The sequence below is a fragment of the Bubalus bubalis genome, chromosome 15, assembly GCF_019923935.1.
Source record: "Bubalus bubalis isolate 160015118507 breed Murrah chromosome 15, NDDB_SH_1, whole genome shotgun sequence".
NCBI classification, from domain to species: Eukaryota; Metazoa; Chordata; class Mammalia; order Artiodactyla; family Bovidae; genus Bubalus; species Bubalus bubalis.
In genome coordinates, this window is record NC_059171.1 from 19565692 (window position 1) to 19578525 (window position 12834).

The window sequence follows — 12834 nt, forward strand, 5'->3', positions numbered from 1 at the left end:
TGGGGGATGGTTCACCCAAAAGAGATCATATTCCGTCCGGGCCCTGCGGTTCCGTGCTGGCCTGGAGATGCTCTTATTGACAAAGGAAGTCCACAGTTTCCTCCTTTGCTTTCCACCTTGCCTCTTTAAACACCCTAAGCAAACATTTATTCTTTCTGGAAGCTGGTTCTTTCCTTTACCTTGAGGGCAATGTAATGAACATACTGACTCATCCAGCAGTGAGATAGAAAGTTAAAAAGAAACCCGCGCTGTGTTTGACAATAGCCTCTCATAAGCACCAAGAGCTGAGACTTGTTCAATAGACGCCAACGATGGATCATGGCACAAGTAAATGAACCTATTTTCTATGATATCACAACTTAACTCCTTTTCTCTTGGTCAAGGATATTATTCCACTTCACCAAGAGGGTAAGAAAGGAAGCACGGGCATGTTAGTGTCTTGTTCAGCATCTCAATGCTTTGCTGACCCACTGTCCTTCCTGGGAGTAAGAAGAAGGAGTGAAGGGGGGCGTACACCGCACACTTCTGCTGTAGCCAACACCAAGAGTTCCCAGAACTTCCGGCTTATGCAGCATTGGACTGTTAATGAGAAAGGTTGCTATACGCCCACCATCTGCACAGGCTTGAGGTTTTTGTTATTGAGAATTTTTTCCCCTATTTGTTAAAATGGGTTTGTATAGTGGTAAGAGCATCCCCTCTGCAGCCTCCCTCAGCCTTGTCACACTGAATGACCTTGGGAAGGTCCTCTGTGCATTGGAGTCCTCACTTGTAAAGTGGGGACCACAAGGATACCTACATCACAGAGTGAGGACTGATGAGTTAATGTATGTAAAGCACTAAACTCAAGTGCCCAGTGCATAGTAAGCACTCCATCTTCACTATTATTAGTTTTATTTTTAGGCCTGGATCTAGTTAAGGCATATTATCATAATTATGATTGAGTAATGAACATTTCAGAATTCAAAGAGCATAAATACCTGAGTAGTGTTGATTGCAGTAGTAATATTTAAACCTTTAAAGGGTTTTCAGATTTCCCAGGCTCACCATCAAATATTCGAGTCCATTTTGAGCTCTGTTCCTGCATGCCTTTTATATCTCATCCTTTAAAAGGAGGGCAGTGTTGTATGGAAATCAAGAATCACACAGGCCAAAGTGATTGCAGCTTAGATCCATAGTTAGTGAGTGTGACTGGTCTAAAGTTTGTGTTTTTCAGATTATTTTGAGGTGGTGAAGTTAGCACAAAAATTGCCACCAGAATTTGTATTGGGCTGTGACGGGACACGGTTATGGCCTTTGAAACATCTCAATCGTAGGGACACATGAGGGCGCTGCAACCTTCCAGCAATAGAGAACTCCCAGGAGTGGCTTGTCTTTGGAAAAGGGCTGTGGAGTGCCTGAGCCCCTCCACCAGGACTCCTGCTCTGAGCTGGGCTTTGATGAGCACGAGGAGCCAGGATCAGTGATGGTGCCCGCTGTTTGTTTGTTAGAAGTTCTCCAGGAGAGGCAGTGACCGTAATTATCACCAATGCCACTGTTTGCTGCTTTGTCTTTGTAGCCACTTCTCAGGGTGGCTCCCTTGGAGTCACCAGGGGCTGGCCCCCCTTGGCTGGCTGCCTTTGTCTGTAGGAGGTCTTGGATGTGTGATAATGGTTATTGCTGTCATTAGCGGAGTGATTATTATCCACAGACACACAGTTAATGAGAGCTGTCTCTCCGCCGGCTGTAAGCCCAGCGCTGCCAGTGTGGCTGTCAACAAGCCCAGCAGGAGACGGTGACACAGCATGCAGCCGGTCAACCTGCCGCCACGCCCCCTTTAACCCTTTCCGGGGACTCCTGCAGCAGGAGTGGCAGCTGCAGTATCTCGATCCAGTGGAAGTGGTACTCGCTTTAATAGAACATGGTTTGCACTATCTCAGATCCAGTGGAAGTGGTACTCACTTTAATAGAACATGGTTTGGGGTTTCCTTAGGGTACTGGAGATTACGTTTTTCTGTTGGGGGTCCATGGGAAGAAGTTACAGAACGTTCATCTGTGAGAGGCACCGGTGGGGTTTCTTGTTCTGTTTTGTTGTTTTTCACTTTAAATTTCCCCCATCTAGTAGTAATTGAGGCCCTGTGGTCTAATTATTTCTCTCTGTGCTGCTAACATTGAGTCCTCATACAGTGCCATTAGCTCTCTAGATCATTGTAGCTGAAATGGGGGCTATCCAATATTGGAGATACTATTCTCCAATCTATTTCCTTGGTATTTTATTTTTATACTTGGTGAAGAGAAGAAACTGCAATGCTTACGGTTTTGTTTTTTTCTTTCTGGGGCATCATACAGAAACTGAACCTCTGGCTGCAGAAGGAAAATGCGGGCAGAGCCTGTGTGCACCCATAGACGCCGCCGTTACAAAGCAGCAACTTTAATGATGTCCCTGGGGACTGGGCAGGAGGAGAAGAAGGAGCGGGAGTTTGGATTAGAGCCGATTTCATTTCCCAGCTCCAGCTCCATTCTTTCAGGCTGGTGGTGACCGCGGCTCCGTGGGTATCTGACGGCGGTCAGGATCCGGGCTCAACAGGGCTTCTGACCTGTGCATTCTTCCTATTGCGGCCAGGTGCATGGGGCTTCAGCCTGGGCCCCTTCCTTCCCTCTGAAGGTAGAAGCAGAAGCCAGGTCATCACCAGGAGGAGGGAAAGAAAGGGCAGGCAGTTCACTGGGCCTGGAGAGTCACATCTGAATAGTGCTTCCTAGTTCTTCCCGGGAGCTAAGCCTGGTGCAGTTGCTGTAAGAGTGGGTCTGCAGTAACACTGTGCCTTTGCCTCCCTGAGGACCCCTGGGGTCCCTGCCATCTCTTGTACTCTGTGCATTGCTGGATTCAGTGTGTTAGGTTATAGAGAAATGAGCAGAAAACTGCATGTGCCTTCGCCGAGGGAACCAGCACCGTCACTACACTTGCTTCATAACGAGCCCGGGATGGAGAAATTGGGGGTGCCGCCTGTGTGCCTGGTGCCCACGGCTGCTGTCTCGTTCAGCCCTCTCAGCAGCCCCACGAGGGAGGTATCGTCCTCAACTTGGAGGGGTTGGACGACCAGGGCCCCCGAGCAGGCTGAACCGGGCTCAAAGCCAGATCAGGTTCTCAGCTCCTCCCTCAGCTTGCCTCTGACTTGCCCCGTCTCCCTGTGGGCCTGTTGGTCTGTCCATCTGGGGGTCGCCTCCCTGTCCTCTCCCTCCCACCCTCCTCTCCCCCATGGCCTGCACTGATGCCTCTACACCCTCCTTCAAAGTAGCCTTCTGGGAGCCCTCCTTCCCCACCCCCTCGAAAAAGCTCAGGCCTTACAAGCCCCCGCTTGTGGTTTTTTTCCTTCATAACTCTGACACCCTGTCTGCTCATTTGAGGAATGCCCGCCTCTCTAAGTGGACTACAGACTTCTGAAGGGCAGGCTGTATCTTAACTCATTACTGCAACCCCAGCTTCTGTCATACCACCTGGGGCCTTGGGCCCAGATGGATATCCAGTAATATTTGTTGAATGGTCAAATAAATAGAAGATAGAGGTCACAGAGAGATGGGTCATAAAGAGATCGTGTGCCCACCTTAAAGGAATTCAAATGTGATGGGTGTGATGTGACGACGTCTTACACCCTACTGTTGGTTTCTTTCATTGAATCCTCAGTAACAGTCCCTAGCCGCAGGTGCCTCATCACTGGGTGGGATGTCGTGTGGGTCAGGGGTCAGATGATGGCAGCCTCTGACCCCTGTGTGAAAGGAGCGGTCTCCAGGGACAGCCGTGTGGGCTCCGCCGTCATGGCTTCCCGCCCTTCTCTTCCAGTGCTTCTGTACGTGAGGAAGGAGACGGATGACGTGTTTGATGCCTTGATGTTGAAATCCCCCACCGTGAAGGGCCTGATGGAAGCGGTAAGCGTGAGCCCCCTTCAGCCTCCAAGAAACCAGCATGCAGTCTCCTATGGGCTGGAATCCATTTATTAAAAGGCAGCCTTCGAGGTTGGCTCTGGAATGAGCTTTATAAAAGAAAAAGGAAAAGTGGAGATTTATGGAGACACTGATTTCTATCCTGTCATGGCTTATTATCTTAAGGAGAAGGAAATTGGAAAACTGCGAATTTCCTGTCAGTTTAAGGCTAATCAGAGTAAAGATGCCATAGAGGAAGGTTAAATTGTGGGTTTCTATCAGCCTCTTTGCAAGAAACCAAATTAGATGGGCTTCCCGGGTGGCACCAGTGATAAAGAACCTACCTGCCAATGCAGGAGACATAAAAGATGAGGGTTCAATCCTGGGATTGGGAAGATCCCCTGTAGGAGGGCATGGCAACCCACTCCAGTATTCTTGCATGGAGAATCCCATGGACAGAGGAGCCTGGTGGGCTGTAGTCCATAGGATCTCAAAGAGTTGGACACAGCTGAAGCGACTTAGCATGCAACTTCCAAATATGTACGGAACAAAAATAATTAGGAAGTGTCTCACCAGCTGTGATAGTGTATAGTGTAATCCAGAATAAATTATGACTTCTTTTGGTTAAGGAAAAAGTATATATTGCAGAGTTATAATAATTTAAGTAAGATTCTGAAGTTCTTCCCTCCCTTCTCATCCCCAATTTAATCTAGCGTTAACGAACCGGGGACTCAGGAAGATATTTTACATTTTACTTATGTATTGTCTATGTGAATATGATTCTACCTTGAATATGATTTCTGACTCCCCTGTACATTTATGTTGCAGAAGACGTGTATTTTTTTATAGTGATGGAGTGGAGAAGGAAATGGCAACCCACTCCAGTATTCTTGCCTACGGAAGCCCATGGACAGAGGAGCCTGGCAGGCTACAGTCTGTGGGGTCACAAGAGTCGGACACGACTGAGCGACTAAGCCCAGCACAGCACATAGGGATGGAGACAATAGGGTTGTCAAGGGCCAGTCCAGAACGTTTGTTAGTCTGGAAACCTGCTGCATTGAAACAGCATTTTGGGCTATGGAGTAATATGTCAAAATGTGTATATAAAACAGTGCCTGTAGGTGGGATCATGCACTGTGTTGTCTTTTGTGGATGGCTTATTTCACTTAGCATAATGTTTTTGAGGTTCATCCATGCTGTACTATAAACCAGTACTTCATTCTTTTTAATGGCTGAGTAATGTTCCATTGTGTGAATATACCACATTTCATTTTCCCATTCACCAGTTGATGGATTTGGATTTTCACCTCCACCTTTTAGCTATTGTGACTAGTGCTGCCAAAAGCATCCGGGTACAAGTTGTTTTTTTTTTAAATACTTGTTTTTTCAATTTTTTTTGATATATATGAGGAGTGGAATTGCCAGCCAGACACAAAAGATCACATTGTATGATTCAATTTTTAGGAAATATCAAGAATAAACAAATCCATAGAGACAGAAAGCAGATTCGTTGTTGCCAGGATTTTGATGAAAAGTGAATGAGGAACGATTATTTTGTGAGTTTCCTTCTGGGCTGATGAATTGTTCTGAAACTACATAGTCCTGATGTTTGCAGAACATCGTGAATGCACTAAATACTACTGAATTGCATACTTTAAATGATTTAAGTGGGGACTTGTATGACATGTAAAAAAAATTATTTGTTCACCTGAAATTTTTTTAAAAAAGCATAAGAATGTTACCAATGCACATTGGCTCCCTCTGTGGTTGGCATTGTTAGGCAATACAGAACAGGGCATGGAGGACCACCCTCTAAGAAAACACGTGAATGCCCGGCTTGGTAATCTCTTCTGTTCTCAGGATTTGCCATTGGAATGGAGTTTGTCGTTACTGAATCTGCCCCTGTAAAGGGAAAACACAACCAGAAATGAACACAACAAAAAGTGTGAGCTCTACCTCTTCAAAAGAACCAAGATTTTTTAAATGACCCGAAAATCACTGGAAGATTGATTTATGAGCTAGAGGAGCCCTTTGGATAGAGTTCATACCCTGTGTGCCTGCGTGCTAAGTTGCTTCAGTCATGTCCGACTCTTTGCGACCCCATGGACTATAGCCCATCGGGCTCCTCTGTCCATGGGATCCTTCAGGCAAGAATAGTGGGTTGCCAGGTCCTCCTCCAGGGGATCTTCCCGACCCTGGGATCAAACCTGAGTCTCTTATGTCTCCTGCATTGGCAGGGGGATTCTTTACCACTAGCGTCACCTGGGAAGCCCTTCATACCCTTAACCTGGCCTTTAAGATCATACTACTGAAACTCACTTGGCTGTTTCAAGTGCACAAACCTAGACCTCAACCCAGATTCCAGTTCTGCTGGATTGGAGGTGGGGTGGGGATGGAGCTGCAGGAAAATATATTCTTAACAGTTCTTCAGGGAATTCTTAGATCAACCAGTTGTGAGAACCGCTGATCTAGACCAATTCTAAACTGATTCATCACACCCTTTTCCTTGATGTCTTCCTTTCCTGTCTGTGACATCTGTTCAGTTCTGCAAGTGTTTGGTAGCTGTGGTCTCGCTGGATCACAGTGGGGTTCGATATCACCTTCACCTCCACCCGCACTGTGACTAACTCTGCTTATTTGTTTCTCTCTTCCCCAATGGAATGTGAAGTTCTTGAGAACAGGGACTTTGTCTCTTGCTGTCTTCTGCGTATCCCCAGGTCTTTATGCATAAGTATTATGCTTGATTGACTGAATCGAGCATGCCGTCATGCCGAGTGCTATGGGTGGCACGCATTCCACGTGCATTGTTCTCATTTGATCCTCAGAATATCCCTGTAAACTCGGGAGGTCAGATGTCATCACCATCCTTTGCAGATGTGGGTGTCCTGAGAGGTCTGATAGCTCCACAGAGTGGCAGAGCCAATGTAAGCCCTTGAGCAACTTAAGTGCACTTAGGGAGACGTCCACACGTGAAAAGTTATTACAAGAAGAACAGACCTTCCAAGCCACAGCTCATATCAACTAAAGGAAAGAAGCTTGGGCGATAGTGAGCCATCAGGCAAGAAGTGTGTGTGTACTGCTTTGAACCACACAGTCAGGGTTCAAGTCCTGACTCTGACACTTCAGGGTGGTGGGCAAATTTCTGAGCCTCTCTACACCCCAGGTTTATCATTTCTGAAATCAGAGTAATGATAATATGGCCTATTATTATGAAGATAACAAGATGTAGAGTTGTTGCAAGGATTAAGTGACTTCACAGACGAGGTGTTTAAAGCAGCACATAGACTACTCTATAGGTGAGTATTTATATATAGTAGATGACTGTATGTGCTATGGGGTGGGGAGGCAGGCAGAGTCCTTCTAACCAGAGGGACTAAAAATAAGGGTGTTCTTCCATGGTGAAGCTGGCTAGGGTGCACAAGGAAAGGAGGGTTCATGAACCTGGGAACACCCACTTCTATGCTGCTGACTTATTCATGCATGGAGATACAAGCCTGTCCCTCCTGATTCTATTGACAGATCAAATGCAGTCACCTAGGAAGTATCTGCAAGCAAAAGTCACTGGTTTTTAAAAAGTGCATCCTAGAGCCCACACTCAACATTTTATAACTCCACAGAAAAGTCATCGGCTTCCAGAACTGGCAGTTGTGTTAGATGCCTCTAGACCAGGCAGACAGAGTCCTGCAGTGGTGAAAACCAATGGGAATTTGTTCTGCCTGTCACAGGCCAGAGGTTTCTGGGAAAACAGAACTCTGCCCTGAGTAAAAGTCTAAATGTTCCAGATCATCAGATAGCCAGTAACACATTGATGAGATATGTCCAAGGCCTAGGATCCTTAAGGAAATCTTGTGTGTGTGTGCATGTGCGCTCAGTCGTGTCTGACTCTTTGCGACCTCAGGGACTGTAGCCTGCCAGGTTCCTCTGTCCATGGCATTCTCTAGGCAAGAATACTGGAATGGGTTCCCATGCCCTCCTCCAGCGGATCTTCCCAACCCAGGGATTGTGTCTCCTGCATGTGTCAGGAACCTGCGTCTCCGGCATCTCCTGCATTGGCGGGCGGTTTCTTTATGACTAGCGCCACCTGGGAAGCCTGCCAAGGAAGTCTTAGGGGTCCTTAAAAATATTCATCACGGGCTTTTAAAAATGATGGACATGTTTGGGCAGTTCAGATGACTTGAAAAACACAGAGAAAAAAACTAAGCACTCCTAATGCCTTGCTCTGAGAACTGCCGCAAAGCACACGCTTTCCACGCACACGGAAGGGGGATGCTGCGGTGAGATCACCCAGCTCCTGGGCAGAACGATTCCTTTCCGTAACCTCCCAACAGATGGCCCGCTTCCTCCACATGCCATGCTGCATGGTCTCACTTCTTTCCAGGCTTCTGGGTTTGGCAAAGCACACTTCCTTGCCTGGCGTGGAGGCAGGGGATGCGGTGTGAAGGTGGCTTTTTATCCAGTTGCCTTTGCCTTTGATGATTGCATGGAGGCCAGGGCTTTGCCCTCCTGGAGGCTGTTGCCCTTGGCAGCCTGATGCCCGAGCCCACTTTGCCAGTCTCTTCTTGGAGCCCTGCTCCAAACAGTCCCAACATATGCCTCTTTTCTCCGTAAGTTTAGAATCCAAAACCAGACTGCCAGACTGTTACCCTTTTAAATCTTGTCTCTGTCACTTCTTAGCTGAGGCACCCTGGGCAAGTTACTTAATGACTGTAAGCTTGAGTTTGCTCGCTGAGAAACAGGTCCCATAAAAGCACCTGTTCTGTTGCAGTGATTCATGGACTGAGTGAGTTAATAGCAGAGCTACCCATGCCCATATGCTAAGCGCTTAGTAAGCACTCGGAAAATGCAGGCTGCTGCTGCTGTTCCAGGCAGACCCAAATCGAAACTGGAGTAATGCAGATTTATGCAAATTTCCTCACTGTTATCAACTGATTTGTGAGCTGAGTATATGCATTCATGCTTTGGAAACTGGGAGTCAAACCCCTGAAAAGGGAAGATCCAAGAATCAAATTCACTTCTCTTTCAGAAAAGATGTGAACTTGCTGATGTTGAGGAGAAAATAGAACACCTTTTCCTTTATTTATCTATTTCATTTTAAAAACAAGTTCCAAATGACACCAACCAAAGGTCAAAACCCAACACTAGCAGGTCAAGCAACTCACAACGAAAAACTTCTTATTTATTTATTTCACTTTGTGGCTTCCTCTTTCTGTTTAGTTTTGCAGCTGGATTAAATCAATGTTTTTCACCTTTTCTTGGAAGTTATTCTTTACTTTTCCTAAATTGTTTCCATCTCTTCTCCTTATTGTGCTGTGATTTGAAAATAAATTTTCAACTGTCTTCTGCACCCCTGCTCTCTAGCCCCCTGGCCCACTGGGTGAGAGGAGCCTTCTAAAGCCTTTGTCTCTCCCCTTCCTCCCCTCCTTCACTCATTAGGACGAGTCCGCTGAAATGTTTACCCCGCACTGCCCCCACACACTCCAGGCTTCTGGATGTTCCGAAGGAGTTTATTGCTTTCTCTCTAGGACACGATTAGATTTTTTCCTCCCATTGTGTTCTTTCACTTCAAGAACCCTTATTTAACACTTATTTCACTTCCCCAGTCCATTTACCTACGTGTGTGTGTGTGTGTGTGTGTGTGTGTGTGTATATACATACACACACATATGAGCTTCCCTGGTGGCTCAGATGGTAAAGCATCTGCCTGCAATGTGGGAGACCCAGGTTCGATCCCTGGGTGTGGAGGATCTCCTGGAGAAGGAAATGGCAACCCACTCCAGTACTCTTGCCTGGAGAATCCCACGGACGGAGGAGCCTGGTAGGCTACAGTCCATGGGGTCGCAAAGAGTCACTCATAGATATAAATAGATATATATTATATGTGTGTGTGTTAGTTGCTCAGTCATGTCAGACTCTTTGCAACCCCACGGACCACAGCCCACCAGGCTCCTCCGTCCATAAAATTCTCCAGGCAAGAATACTGGGGTGGGTTGCCATTTCCTTCTCCAGAATATATTATATACATATCTATAATTCTATATCTATATATGAACTGTATATATATGTATATAAAGAGTTTTGTATAGAGAACTATAGTTATATAGCCATATATAATGTATATAGAGTATGTGCCTCTCCATGTGTGTATGTGTATATATATATTTTTTTAATGGTATAACACTGGTTACTTGTTTCTTCCCCCTTTGCTTTGCTGAAGTCTTCGTTCTTTTGTGTGTTCTGTTCAGCTAGGAGTTGGACACAACTGAGCGACTTCACTTTCACTTTTCACTTTCATGCAGTGGAGAAGGAGGTGGCAACCCACTCCAGTGTTCTTGCCTGGAGAATCCCAGGGACAGGGGAGCCTGGTGGGCTGCCGTCTATGGGGTCGCACAGAGTCGAACACGACTGAAGTGACTTAGCAGCAGCAGCAGTAGCAGCAGAGATCTTTTATGAGTATTTTCTTCAAATGGGATTTTTTGAATGAAATGCATTTGTTAAATGCCATTCTTTAACCTGAGTATTGTGGAGAGCTTGTCAGTGTACAGAATTCGTGGGGTGACATCCCTTTTTTCAGTAGTCTGTAGTGGTTATTCCACTTCGGTTTCCAGTTTTGCAGATGAGAAGACTGAAGCCAGGTTCATTCTTTTTCTTTTCCTTTTTTAGTATTAGTATTAACGTTAATAACTTGTACTTTCTGTCTGGGAGGTTCCAGGATGTTTTATTTTTATTCTTACCTTTGGAGATCTGGCACTTTTCAGAATGGCCAGATGCATGGCTCTTTTCTCACTGATCCCTTCTGGGATTCAGGATACCTCTCCTGTCTAAAAATGTGGTCTTCTATTGTTTAATTGTTTTCTCATCTCCATTTGCTCCTTTTTCTCTGCCTGGGACTTTGAAAGTTTGAAAGTGTTAGTTTGTCAGTCATGTCTGACTCTTTGCAACCCCATGGACTGTAGCTTGCCACGCTCCTCTGTTCATGGAATTCTCCAGGCAAGAATACTGGAGTGGGTAGCTATCCCCCTCTCCAGGGGATCTTCCTGACCCAGGGATGGAGCCTGGGTTTCCTGTGTTGCAGGCGGATTCCTTACAGTCTGAGCCACTAGGAAATTCCCTGACATTTGATATGGTTGCCTCTATTCTTCAAATCTCCCTCCCTCGCTCTCTCCTTTTATTCCCTTCCTGATTTCTGACTATGCTATGTGTCTTTGCTTTGCACTTGAAATGGTTTTCTTAATTGACCTTTCCTAACTCCTGGATCAACCACCTAGCCTTTAACTCATTTACTGAACCTGCAGATCTTTTAGGTCAGTCATATTTTTAGATCAGGATTTTGCACGTATGTGTGTGCTATACAGCAATCTTCCTAAGTGCTCTTTTATGTTCTGTTCACATGCATACCTTCCACACAAGTTCTATACATTTTCTTTGCTACGCCACAGGCCAGGTTCTTTTATGTGCTGGGCTCATCTGGGCTCCAGTCTGGCCATGGGGCAGTCCCATCAGTGATGGAGCAGTGGTGGGCCACAGGCAGGCTGTTTGTTACCCAGTCTCTCTTTGCTGTCTCAGCCCTCAGCCCAGCTGTTCTGCTCTTTTGGGGCTTGGGGGAGAAGTGGGGATGGTCTTCCTATGTATGAGGGATGGACAGGTGGGAATCTATGATTCTCTGGAGAATAAGCTCTTCCCAGGAGACAAAGCTATCCCACCTTTGCCCCGGAGCTATTCGGGCTCTTTCCCCAGGCCCTGCTAGAGCACCGGCTAGTCAGAGTCCCAAACCTCACCAGCGCCAGCCGTTTGTGCACCACGCCAGCCACTGGACTCAAGAGGTGGGTGGATTGGATTTGGGAGAGAAAGTACTTCGAGTAAGTCTCTCCGGAACATATCTCCAATGTTATATTGCTTTATATTTATGAAAATAAATCACAGTGACTGTAAAAGTAAACAGTACAGAATTATGCAAAGTGAAAAGAAAAATAATCTCCTTATTTTTGTCCATTTTTCCAGGGTAGCCACTGTTAATAGATTGATGGGTCTTTCAAATATTTTCTATTTACTTACATGTGTGCGTGCGTGCTAAGTCACTTCAGTCATGTCAGACTCTTGCAGCCCTATGGACTGTAAGCCCTTCAGGTTTCTGTCCATGGGATTCTCCAGGCAAGAATACTGGAGTGGATTGCCATGCCCTCCTCCAGGGGATCTTCCTGACCCAGGGATCAAATCCGTGTCTCTTATGTTTCCTGCATTGGCAGGTGGGTTCCTTACCACTAGCGCCACCCAGGAAGCCCATTTACTTACATACATATTTTTAAAAATATACATTCAGGATCACACAATATACACTGTTTTTCTATTTGTGTTTTTGCACTTAATATGTTTCCATGGGGTTGCAAAGAGTCGGACATGACTGAGCAACTGAACTGAACTGAACTTAATATGTTAAGGACTTTTTTTTTTTTCATATAGGCATTGTGCATTTCTTTGAATGATTGTATGACTTCATGGTTTTTAACTGAGCAAATATCAAAGTATGCTTAATGGTTGTTTTCTGTGTTATGAACAGTGATACTTTCAAGATGTATGTACTTACATACATCTGACTATATTTCTGTAGACCAGATTACTAGATGTGGACTATTTGGGTCAAGAGATATATGCCTTTTAAATTTCAATATCTTCTGCCAAACTTCCCTCCAGAAAGGTCGAGCTTGCTGCTCTCCTGTTTATGGACTAGGAGAGTTGCTGTTTCTTATCCTCTGGCTGTCACTGTATTATCAAGCTTTCAGTTTTTGTTGCCCTGATAAAGATAGTATCTTCTGGTTGCTTTAATTTGCATTTTTAAGTTATTAGTGCGGTGGTGCATTTTTTTCATTTGTGTATTGTCCTGTTGCATTTATCTGAAATTACTTCTTTATGTTGTATTCTTCCTTTTTTCACTGAACTGTCCTT

At 45.6% G+C, this 12834-nt stretch overlaps 1 protein-coding gene across 5 annotated transcripts in view; it reads left to right on the plus strand.

The window, feature by feature from the left end:
* Positions 1-12834, plus strand: part of GRHL2 (grainyhead like transcription factor 2) — a 172633-nt gene that overhangs the window by 155640 nt on the left and 4159 nt on the right. For 4 of the 5 annotated variants that reach the window (XM_025264781.3, XM_025264783.3, XM_025264785.3 and 1 more), the window contains exon 14: positions 3815-3900. In XM_025264781.3, coding sequence (XP_025120566.1) covers positions 3815-3900 — 86 coding nt within the window. Of the gene's footprint in view, positions 1-3814; positions 3901-11628; positions 11715-12834 lie in introns of all 5 variants that reach the window. The other variant, XM_044928575.2, reaches the window with a different exon arrangement.